This window comes from Trachurus japonicus, chromosome 2 (genome assembly GCF_045865225.1).
Source record: "Trachurus japonicus isolate A0001 chromosome 2, Traja_1.0".
Classification (NCBI taxonomy): Eukaryota; Metazoa; Chordata; class Actinopteri; order Carangiformes; family Carangidae; genus Trachurus; species Trachurus japonicus.
The window spans coordinates 3564245-3576820 of NC_140908.1; the positions used below are offsets into that span (position 1 = coordinate 3564245).

Below are 12576 nucleotides of genomic sequence, written 5' to 3' on the forward strand. Positions count from 1 at the left end.
TCAGAGGAGGAAGAGGAAGAGTCGGTCAGAGAGGAGGATTTACCATCCAAACTAAATCTCATCCAGTAAAAAGACATGCAGCACGTACACAACAGCTCATCACATGCTCAAATCAAATGCAGATACTCATCTTCAACCAGCCTGTTTACTGCTGCAGGTCATGGTTTATTCATCCGGATCAATTATATTTATTTAATTCTTCCATAACACGTCCCAGAAGGGAAGACGCTGCACCGCACCGTGCTGCGCTGTACATCTACAACTCCTCATCACCATCAGCGTTAACAGACCTCTGGAGCTCAGCCCCACTTTGCTCTGTAATAAATGTAATTGGCAGATTTTACTGTGGAGTCTGTGAGTAGGAGGATTAACCCTTTCAATTTCCCAGCGTTTAAGTGAGGCTTGCACACACACACACACACACTCACACACACTGTTTGGTCTGTGTGTCAATCAACACATGGACAGCCCTGAGCTACAGCACCACTCTCTGCATGTTGTTACATCATTCACTGGTTAAGATGCTTCAGTGCAAACAAATTGCGGTTTTAGTTTGGTTTAAAGAAAGAAAAAAGAAAGAAAAAAAAGAGAGAAACAGAACAAACTGTGTCAAACGTCACTTTCAGAGACAGATATTGCACTGGACTAACAGGCAGCTGCCTTCCTTCCAGATGTTCCTGCAGTGGCAAACTGCAAAAAAAAAGGAAAGAAAGAAAGAATAACGGCCGAGAATGATACAAGATGTGTGTAACGAGCTGAGAGAGCGGCTCCACCTGACAACCCCGATCAGGAGGAGACGGCCGGGCCAACCCAAACCACCTAACAACAACAACAACCTCTCTGTGGTGTTTGCTGGAGCTGAACTGAGCTCAGGCTCTGATGAGACAACGTGTCGTCAACACATCCATAAAACACAGGATGACGTGAGATTCCAGCAGCTACAACGAGAAACCGAGAATAAAACAACACAATGTGCCGATTAAAAATACAATATTAGTAGAAAGCAACGGTGGATGATGCAGCACAAACACATGTTGTACTCAGGAGGCCCGCAGCCTTGGAAATAACATCTGTCCCCATGGCAACGATCAATGAGTGTTGATGGGTTTTACCTGGCTTGGTTTAGGAGGGACAGTGTTAGATTTTCCTTCTGCGGTGGTGACAATCGGATCCTGTATCTGTATCTCCGTCTCCTTCTCCGTCTCCGTCTCCGTCTCGCAAACCTCAAAGACCTGCAGCAGCTCATCCACCGCCTCCATCGCCGCCGAAAAAAAGACTGTGTGTGGTGGTGGGAGGGGGAGAAAGCCCCCGACCGACCGACCGACCGACCGGCCAAACTTTACCTCCGCTCTGCTCGCACGAGCGTCATCATCCCTACACGCCGCTTCTCTTCCCCTGACCTCCCTGACTTCCAGCCCCCTCCCCTCTCCGTCTTTATATAGAAACCTCTCCCATCATGCCTCAGGAGCTATTGTATGGGACTGTGTGTGCTCACTTGCCACGTAATGTAATGTAATGTAATGTAATGTAATGTAAGGGGCTTTATGGAGGAGGGTGGAGGAGTGTGGGACGTCCGGAGAGAGGGAGGAGGGATAATACATTAACAAAGTCCACAGAGTGAACCAATAAAAAACAAATGAGGTGACATCGCCGTATCCATCCAAAGATTTCTTTCTTCCATCCTCCTTCCTTCCTCCTTCCTCTCTCTCTCCCTCCATCCCTTTTATCCATCTCTCCCTCCAGGCATCCTCTCTCATTCTCCGCTCGTCTCTTGCCTCAGCGCCACTCTCCGTCCATTGCTTCTGACTCAGTGAGCAGTGTGTGTGTGTGTGTGTGTGTGTGTGTGAAGCGGAGAGGACAAAACCTGACAGTGCGCCGTCTTATGAGATAACTCTGGCGATGTTCTAAATTTGTCAACAAATCCCACATAAAGACCCAAATCCACTCGTATCGATTGTGTATCGCTGGTTCTGGTTTTTACTGTAGTTTGTTTTGACGGAGCGTCATCGCTGCACCAGATGTGTATTCATCCACAGCAGAAAATAGTCTCTAACAAAAGCAGTTTTTTTTTCTTATTTGAGTTACAGCTAATAAAAACTAACAAGTTCCAATCTGAGGGTGCAGAGATCAATAAAAATATAGATTTGCGACCAGTTTTTTTTTTACATTTAACATTTAGAGAAGTAAATTTTCATCATTTCACTCATTTTTTAACAAGAAAACAAACATAACAGCCCTGAAGGCCTTTTGAAGCCCCCCTTCCAGCTGCCACTTCCTGCTGTGATCGGGCCTTTAAGCTATTATTTTGAAATTACAGTGATATATGAGGTATAAATACACCTCAGTACAAAAGGAGACAACTGAAAAAGCACAGCGATGCCAGAAAGCAGCGAAGAGCTCTTAGATCATACCGACCTGACCACGGGTCTGTAGCCACAAAGTTCATCTACACAGACAGAAAACTTTAAGGGATTAAAGCTTCGCCCAAAAAGCATAACTTCCTCTGTTTGAGTCGGTCCAGCAAATAGAAACCTCTGTTGCATGTCGTTCTCCATCTTTCTCTCCTTTTGCAGCTCCTGTCGACTCACCGACACAACATTTAAAAGAGAAAATCTACCAGGGGAAAGCGTTTCTGGCTCTCTGCTGCTTCGCCACCCCGGTGGAAGGCAGCGTTCAACAAGCACAGACACACACACACACACACAAAGGGTAACCTCGGCGGGATGCTGTCTCCCAGGCAGCCACTCACCACGGGGAAGAAATCCCAAACATGAACACAAGTGCTCTGCCTCTTCCAGAGAGCCGTCGTCGCCGTAGCGCCCGCCGCCTGTGAGCCCTGTGCGGTCTGGACCGGCCCAGCTACCTGCGCCATGGTTTAGTTCACCAAGGAGGAATATGCCGGCGAGGTCCGGCTCTGAAGTTAAGCAAAGCAGCTGGGATCACAAAGCAGCTGCGTTTAATTGGGTTGGATGAACTGAGCTGCAGGGGGGGTGAGAGGAAGGTGAAACAGTGGGCGGTCGAGGGGCACAGATTTAAGGAGTGGATGGAAGGAGAGGAAGATGCAACTGGCATAAATAACAGCTGGATAATACTCTGGTTGTCTGTAACACGCACCAATGACCCAGTCTGGATGTGATCTGATACCAAACAACTCATTTTCAGCCTCAGAATAAAATAGAAAAATAGAAATCCATTGACGAACATGTTAAATATTTTCGTACGTGTTCGGTCTTGACTCACGCAGACGATGACGTTCAGCGACCTGTTCTTCTCCGGCAGGAAACAGGAAGCAGTAAACCGCGTTTATAGTGAGTGTGGTGGTGCAGGAATGTGAGTCGTTTGGTGTAGAAAGGGGGCAACCGGCCGCATGGAAACTCCTTTTCAAAATAAAACAGGAAACCATCAATTAAAAAGTCCTTTTACAGTCATTTTGAGGACAGATGATGAGAATTACAGTGTTGAGCTACCAGCTTTAAAAAACAACAATCATAATGACAGTTCAACTGTTTTTCCTGCAACTTTCCACCAGGAGCATGATGGGAAATAATCTCAAAACAAATAGTCACCCTACAAGGTCCTTAAAACAGGAAATCATAGGGGTGTGCCAAAAAATCGATTCACATAAGAATCGCAATTCTCATTTAATACGATTCAGAATCGATATAAAATGTCCCAAAATCGAAAAAATATGAAACAAATCTGCTGGCTGTCGGCCTCCATCTCCTTAGAATTTAAAAGGCAGCATGTTTAACTGCACTATTCTTTTAATAAAGAGGCACTTTTAATGTTGTTACTATGTTAATATGTGATATTGCTTTATGCAACAGTTTCAACAACTCCATCTAAGCATGGATAAATGTTTAAAACTCAATAAATGTGAAAAAGACACTTTAGTCATTCTGTCTTGCAGAGCAGACTGGAGTAGATCATGAGGATCCTTTAACACCGATGGACTGAAGCAGAAATCATTAGGAATCAAATCGTTTTGAATCAAAAATCCATTTTGAATCGAATCGTAGCCCCAAAACTCAGAATCATTATATCATTATTATTATTATGATGATGATAAGACTGTCAGACTTTAGTCTTTTAAAAGTCTTCTAGTGTGTGGCTGACATTAGAGACACACAACAAGACAACATGACCTAGTAGTTGTGAAAGTGAACTGTCCCAGCGACATGGCAGCCATGCAAAGCAGACAGGTTCAGACGCAAATTCTGTTGCACTGTTTCTCCACCAGGAAGCAGCTGATGTCATATGACACCAAAGCGGCGGCGACACAATGAGCAGAATGCCACACTCTCCTCCTGAAAGCACCTGTGCAGAATAAATCCCCGCTCTGCTTTGTGGCCCCCCCCCTCGTTGGGACGGGGAGATGCCGGTCGTCCAACAATGCCCGGCGGTGTCAAAACATCACATGTTCTCCTGAGCGACGCCTCGTACGGTGCTTCTCTCCACAGCAAGCTCCTAAGCCGCAAAGCTCGGCGTGCTTCATTGACCTGAGCAACTCCGATCCGCCTCTCGCTATCCAGTTACACACAACAATAACAGCGGGATGAACTGACCTTGTTACTCAGATGATTTAGTGTCACACTCACCTCCATTGTCCTTCACAAACATCCAGCCTGCACAATAACGCAGAGGCAGACTCGCCACAGACATCGACCGACTGGTACCTCTCCTTCCCACCTTTAAGGTCTGGCTGCTGAAAAAGCACTCGAGTGTGTTACTGTTTTCCTACATCCACGCCCTTCCACGCAGCCTGGAGCTTTTTCTTTTTACCTTCCCTGTTGAAATTGGAGCGACTTGACTAACTGAGGTGTTTCTTGTTCAAACATATCAAGTAGTCCTCGAGCAACGCATCAGTTTTTACTCTTTGATTTCCGTGATGTAAAACACATGAATTAGTCAGTTTAAGAAGCGCTGACGAGTGGATTTTTAAGAGCCAGGATAGAAAATAATGTGCTTGCTACAGCCGAATATTAAAGGTCCCATCATTTATAAAGGTAGTTATTTGGATTATAAAGCAGGTCTAGGTTCTACATCGCTACTGTAAAACTATCAAATCTACATCTCAAACTCATCATAGGAACAAAGTAAGATATTGGACCTTTCAGCGTTTAAAGGGATAGTCCAACATTTTTGCAAATTGGCCCATTGCCATAATCCCTATTGTCATAGCAGTAGGTTTGTTACCTTTAATTGTCGGTGCAAGCTATTTTTAGAACGGCGGAGCAGAGCCGTGAGCTGCTCAGAGCTACGCTACGGAGGCTCATGGGATTTCTTGGTTTCCCTCATCAAACTCATCAAATACACAATCCAACAACTCCAAAACGCTCTGGTGGACAAGTTGTGACCTGCACATTCACCACGCTATGAGATAATAACACAACGTTACCAGACAGAGTTGTTTTATAGGGAAATACAGAGACTGCTTGATGAAAAACTGCCACCAACGGGAACGCGCATCAGCGGTTTTGCATGAATTTACCTCTAAAACAACTCTGTCTGGTAACGTTGTGTTATTATCTCATAGCGTGGTGAATGTGCAGGTCACAACTTGTCCACCAGAGCGTTGTGGAGTTGTTGGATTGTGTATTTGATGAGTTTGATGAGGGAAACCAAGGATTCTAAAAATAGCTTGCACCAACAATTAAAGGTAACAAACCTACTGCTATGACTATAGGGATTATGGCAATGGGCCAATTTTGCCAAAATGTTGAACTATCCCTTTAAGTGCTGAACTACTACTACTACTACAAATGTGAATCACTTCTCTCCTGCATCTTGTGAATATTATTTGCTGCCAAGTGGGAAACGACACACACACGGACACCGTCTCTCGACAGCAGACAAATCCTCACACACACACACACACACACACACACACTGCATGTAAAGCAACCGCTCTCTTCTTTTCTATTTCCTGCGGCGGCGCATCGTCACTCGCGTCCATGAGAGACTTTTGCTCTGGATGGGTGAGGACGTCCCTGCCGGCGGAGACGCGAAGCTCTGATTAAGTCCCAGCGGTGGAGTAATGAGCGGCGGCGCTGCACAGTTAGACTCGGAGATGAGCCTGACACACAGCAACAGACACACAACATTCACAAACAGGAGCATATGTGAGACAGCAGAACCAGACCTACACACACACACACATTTGCACAGACGAGGATTTGTGCTGAGCCTCTCTCTCAGTAGTATTGGTGGCCCTGATTACTCAAACTAAAGCCAAACAGTCCCCGCCCTGTCAGCAGCAGCACTGCAGGCCGCAGCATGAATAAGACATGAGGAGCAAAATACTAAGGAAGGCTGTGTGTGCTCTGCTCTCTGGCAAATCCTGTCGTGTGGCAAAATTAGACACAGTACGCTGACATAAAAAAAATTAAATAAAAAAAAAGGCACAGTCACACGTACATGGGGCTCTGCTGCTGCTAACGAGTTGTGCCACAAGGCGAAAGTCGGCGCCAACTAGGTCAGTGAGCGAAGGTGAGCGGTAGGATTGCCTGCGTGTTTGTCATCTTTCCCCTTCAAGCGGGTTAAAGCCGAGCACTTGGTGAAGGCCACGGTGCCAGACAGTTGTTTGGCTAAAAGAACAGGTCACTGTGGGGTAAGCCAAGACAAAAAAACTAAACTAAACAAAAAAAACTCCATCTCTTTCTTGCTTCCATTAAATACACTTGAGTTGGCTGCTGCTTTCTGAGCGTGATGGAAGAAGACGGACGCCGAGGTGGCCGAGTGTATCAGGACTCTGGTGTGAGCTATCAGCTGTTACCGGATGGATGAAAGCTTCTAAATGTCAGAGTCAAATGTTAAAGGGATAGTTCACCCCAAATTCAAATTTCACTCATTATCTACTCACCCTCATGTGGACTAAGTGCTGGGAGAAGTTTCAGAGTCCTCCGTGCCTTCTCTGAGTTACAGGGGGGGTCCGCGCAGTAGAATTTGTCCATATAATGGTTGTGAATGGTGCTCACTTTTCTTTGTCCAAAAAGACACACCAAAAAACATCCAAATACCTCCATAGTGCTCGTCTGTAATGTCCCTCTTGTATTGAAGCCCCAACATGAGAAACTGTTCCGAAAAAAATTAAATAAGTCTATATTTTAAGCTTGTTTGTAGCGGAAACTCGCAGCACTGCTCTTCCTGGTCCGTCCAAATCTTGCACAATTTGCATTGACACCCAGTTCACGGCTCAATTTCTCATGTTGGGGCTTCAATACAAGAGGGACATTACAGACGAGCACTATGGAGGTATTTGGATGTTTTTTGGTGTGTCTTTTTGGACGAAGAAAAGTGAGCTCCGTTCTCAACCGTCATATGGACATGCAGTGCTGCACGGAGCCCCGCTGTAACTCAGAGAAGGCACGGAGGACTCTGAAACTTCTCCCAGCCCTTAGTCGACATGAGGGTGAGTAGATAATGAGTGAAATTTGAATTTTGGGTGAACTATTCCTTTAATAGTAGGCGTTAGATCTGATCACAAAGAACACATTGTTTTAGGAGCGTAAACGCAATGCATGTTGGGCCACAGCTGACATCCTCTGCCACGGTCTAATAACGTTGCATTTTAACGTCGCATCCGAGTTGCCTGTGTTCAAGCGAAAACATTTTCACTCTTTCAATTTCATCATTATTTAATTGTGAAGCCGTGAGCCGAGCACTGATACGCTGCATGACCCTCCTCCCTCCCCCTCTGTGTGTGTGTGTCTCTCTCTCACACAAACACACTGACAACAGAGCCATCTGTCATAGTTGGATCAGCTAAAAACAACAACACATCGCGCACGGCTGTTTGCATGTAGAGTGGAGAGAGGGATCTGACACACACACACACACAGGCCTGAGTGGAGACGCGGTTTAATGGCTGACTGGCGCACCTCGACGGACGCCAGGTCGACCTCAAAGATTACAGACCGTCATCATCAGTTGTGTAAATACAAAGTTAAGTTTCCTCACACAGTCACTTTTACAACACTTATTCCGATGAAGGCCAGAGCTGGTCGTAATAACAAACATTCATTTGATAAGAAACCTGTAAACGTTGATAAAGAGCTGATAAAGTGCATTGCTTTATAGTTTCTAATCTATCAGATGCCAGTGTAGAGGTGCCAACACAAACAGGTAAAGCTGTGTTTATCAATCAGCACCATAAAGCCCACATGTCACACCTCGCAGCATTACTTAAAGGACAATTCCGGGCAAATTCAACTCGGGGCTGTATTTTCCTAACATTTTAGGTCTAAAAGAAGGAATCTGAAGATTTTCAGTTTAATTGCTCCTGTTGTGTCTGTCCCCGCATCGCCACGGCAGCGATGAATGGGAGCGGATGCAAGTTCTGCTGCTTAGGCTGTTTACATCCCTCAAAGCCGCAATTTTTTTAGCTTTCCGACTGCACCTGAACACACCGAGCATCAACTTGGGTCTCGCGCGAGACTCCAGGAGACTTTGAATTAGATCTAGTTTTATAAACATGTCGGCTTGCTTGAAGTGAACAAACTTCTGGCTGCATGTTTGAGTCGCCATCTGACACTGTCTGTGGCTTTGAGGGATGGAAACAGCCTAAGCAGCAGAACTTCAATCCGCTCCCATTCATTGCTGCCGTGGCGATGCGGGGACAACAACTACCGCAAAACAGGAGACATTAAACTGAAAATCCTTCTTTTAGACCTACAATGTTAGGAAAATACAGCCCCAAGTTGAAATTGCCCTGAATTGTCCTTTAATGCTGTTTCCAGAGTTAACACCATCACACACACAGGACATGATGCTGATAAACAGGGTTAGAAATTAGGGATTTTAACTGACTGACAGCTGACCCCAGATTAAACCTCTCCGCCTGCGTTCATTCACACACTTCTTCCTCCATGTTCAGCACTTTTTTTATGGATCTAGTTAGTGATACACAATTTCAATCATAATGACTCAGCGAACCTTCGACAAGAAGCTATTACCACTTCACTGTTCTTGTTACAGATCATAAAATGAATGTTTTGCCTCCATAATACTAATTAGCTGTTGCTCATCTTCTCCCGGTGTTCTTGTTATTGGACCAAGAGCTACGGCGAATTTCAGGTCGCAACATGCCAACTCTCAGCCGACCTGCCCACCACACACAGTGTAATCTGAGCCACCTGTCTTTTAGCTGCTCTGCCTTGTATGACTCCAGGAAACATAATCTGCTATAAGAGAGTAAACATGTCAGTACACTCCATTTGGCATGAACAGCATTTATCAAAATAAAACTAAAACACACTGTGGTGGAGCCGCCTGTACATTATCAACATAGTTATTTGCCAACACATGCAAACACTAGACAAAATATGACATTGTCCTACCTTATATTTCTCTTTTATCAAATAATCCATCACATAATCCATATTTTCATCATGTACTTGGACATCAAAGTCTGCATGGTTTCTGAGAATCGACTCTGAGTATTGACTGACAGTAAAAAAAACAAAAAAAACAGCTAAGCTGCAGTTTTAGCTCGGCCTGGTCCATTTCAGCAGGGGCCACTGTCACCATCTCCTCATCTTGCAGCGCACTGAATCATCAATTGTCTCAATCCCTGCAGTGAAATGCAGATGTTCCCTCCGTCAAATGGGATAAAGCCGAGTTGCGCTGACAAGAGAAGTGGCCTGCTGCGTCCGCATCCTGCAGCAGATATTTGTCAGCAATAGATTTCCTGAAAGTGACGGCCCAGACCTCGCCAAAAGTGGACTGGCCCTGCTGGCTTTTGCCCTGCAATACCAGATGGCCCGTCCCAGCCCAGGCTGATAAACACAATTATCATTCCAACTCATCTTGACTAGTGGTTGATAAATCTCCTGTGCTCCCAATCCTTTACAAATCAGACTAGCAATATTATCTTATCTTATACTGGAGGCATCCATAGAGCAGCTAGTGGGGAAAACTGCCGAGTCACTCTGTGGGTGGTGATGCAGCAGGACTGTGTTTAAATGACAACAAAGTGTGAGTGTTTGTGTTCGGTCGTACCTGGACTTGCTCACCCCGAACGGCCGAGTCGCCCAGCAGCGGCTCTGCAGGCGGCGTGTTTATTGTTACAGACTTTTCTGAGCGGCTGTCTTTATTGCGGGACTTGTGTCGGTCCCGGCTTCGCTCCCTGAGGAAGAAAGAAAAGAGAAAGAAAAAGAAACAGGACATGTTAGTGTTGTATTGTATCCATTTTGCCGTAAAGGGGGAGAGACAAGCTTTTAAAAACACTTCAAGGGAATAAACCAAAGTCCACAAGAGACAAATGTCCTGACTTTGAGTTGTAGAGTTCACTTCATCAACACTAAACCCTACACTTCCCATGATGCACTGCGTTCCATTGAACTCTTTCTGTTGATAAATCCCAGAAAAATCAATGCATGTCCTTTAGTCTGCAACACATGTTATAATTTGTAGTAGTTTGTAGTTAAAACCATCCCTCCCCAACGTCTCACCCCCTAACCCTCCAGTTTCTGGCTAGCAAACATAACCTTAAAAGTTGTTTAAACACAAAGTGTCATACACAAAACAATTGGTAGTGAATCTATGATAGATATAATCTGTAGTTATCCAAGGTAACCTAGATGACTTCACTGTGATGCGCATTTGTTTTGTCAGGCTGAGCAGCGTTCCTCGTGTCCCTTCTGTCCGTTTCCTCGCTCTGTTATTCACCTTGTTTATTGGACAACAAGCGAGTCACAGAAGTAAACAAACACGCTGAGAGAAAAACTAGTGAGAGTGAACACAATGTGAACACAATGTGGACACAATGTGAACACAATAAGAGAGCAGGCGGCTGCTGTTGGACTCAGATAAGACCAGAGCTGTGAAGTTCAACAAATCGCTGCTTTGTTTCAGCCTCCATCAAATTTCCCAGCGCTGAATGAATATACAGTATAAAGGCCCGTGTGAACTCTGCCCCACATCACCACCCCCCCCGCCCCCTCTCTCTCTGCCTCCTCCCTCCATCTCTTCACTCTCTGTCCCTAACATATGAGCTCCATTAGCCACCCAGACCCCCAGCACTTATGGCCCTAATCCTGTGTTAGGGCATGAACGGTGGGTCTCCACATCCTCCGCCAGCATCGCCATCACCACATGGCAGCGTGCCCGCTCCGCAGCTCCATTACCACAGAGGAGCTCAGCAGCAGCAGCAGCAGCAGCAGCAGCAGCAGCCCCAGTTAATCCCTCATCTGTCTCCTTCCTTCCCCCCTCTGGCTGCTGACATCGTGGACACAGTGGGCTCTACAGTGCGTACAGCGTTTTACAGTTCCACACACACAACACGGCAAAACGCTGCAAACACAAGAATTTTCAGGTTTTCATGCAACAAACTAGCCTAGAAATCTAGACGCACCCTAGCGGCAGCAAATATATTTGCTCCGCAGGTCAGTCTAGAAACGAGCCATAGGAACTTTTTGAGTCTCAAACACCGTTTGTGTTGACCAATCACAGTGCTCTATCTGTTTAGAGAGTCGTTGGGTAGGTTTAACGCCATGACGACATACTTGCGACGGTGAAAAACATGACAAGATGGCTTTGGCGGTCTGAGAAGTGAAGCTCACTTCCGCGTTCAAAAAACTGCAATCCCCTCGGCTTCCTCTGGGGGCTGGTACCAGAAGGGAGCAACTCTCCATAGACCCCCATGTTAAAATCGCCGACTTTACATCCTCAATAAACATGATCAAAGCCTGGTACCATTACGTTTTTTGGTCTCAACCAATAGTTTCTATCCCCGCACACACTCTGAGGGGGGTGAATTTTTTAAAAACTCTACCGTTTTACTGTTACAGTGGAAACCGCTTATAGTGGTCACGGATATAGTAATCAACCGCTTATATAGATCAAAAGGCTTGGGACGGAATCATTTCTATACAAATGCTGTTTAAATAATTTGTTTATAGTGATCTAGAAATCTAGCCTGATGCATCAGCCGCTTATTTCATTACATTTCAAAAAGCGTCTGAACACGAGCCATAGGGATTCGTTTGCTTCCGGGAGGCGGTTGCTTACATTTGCTTCAACTAATCGCTGCTGCTTGGTGGTCACGTGTGCTACACACCGGTTAAGCTCATAGGTTAATCTTGAGCGCTTGAGTTCAACGTCATCACCTTCACTTACCCGTCTGTTCGCTGATTGGTCCGTCCGCTCTGGCGAACGGAGCAAACCGAAACGCATTGCTAGTGTCCTGACTACATGTTTGAGGCAAATGAAATTAGCCGGAACCAGTAGGCGGCGCTAGCCTGGCTACTAGAAATCCGCTTATAGTGCTCATTTTTGGTCATTTTATGGATGAAAACATGCGCAAAACAATTTAAAAACTACGTGTAGCCTATTTATTATTTATTTTCGGCGGTGTCCCTTTAACGTGCACTGCTGCAGCAGCCTGCACATGTAGTTGCGCTGTGTGTTGTTGTGCTGTGCGTCAGCTGGCTGGCTGAGACACATGACTGTGGGTGCAGCGCGGCTGTTTGTGTTGTCTGTTAAAACATGGATGAATGAAACCTATCGACTTTATATCGACCGCGGACGTCAGGAATAGATTTTGGGCTTTTGGCTCGTTCCTCATCTCCGCATAGC

At 45.6% G+C, this 12576-nt stretch overlaps 2 protein-coding genes across 5 annotated transcripts in view; one reads left to right on the plus strand and one right to left on the minus strand.

Annotated features, from left to right (window-relative positions):
- Positions 1–12576, plus strand: part of znf513b (zinc finger protein 513b) — a 179990-nt gene that overhangs the window by 133248 nt on the left and 34166 nt on the right. The window lies entirely within an intron of this gene.
- Positions 1–12576, minus strand: part of LOC146990603 (vang-like protein 1) — a 59053-nt gene that overhangs the window by 25098 nt on the left and 21379 nt on the right. For 3 of the 4 annotated variants that reach the window (XM_085795858.1, XM_085795842.1, XM_085795851.1), the window contains exon 3: positions 10000–10126. In XM_085795858.1, the coding sequence (XP_085651984.1) occupies positions 10000–10126 (127 nt within the window). Of the gene's footprint in view, positions 1–9338; positions 9478–9999; positions 10127–12576 lie in introns of those variants that run through there. The other variant, XM_085795867.1, reaches the window with a different exon arrangement.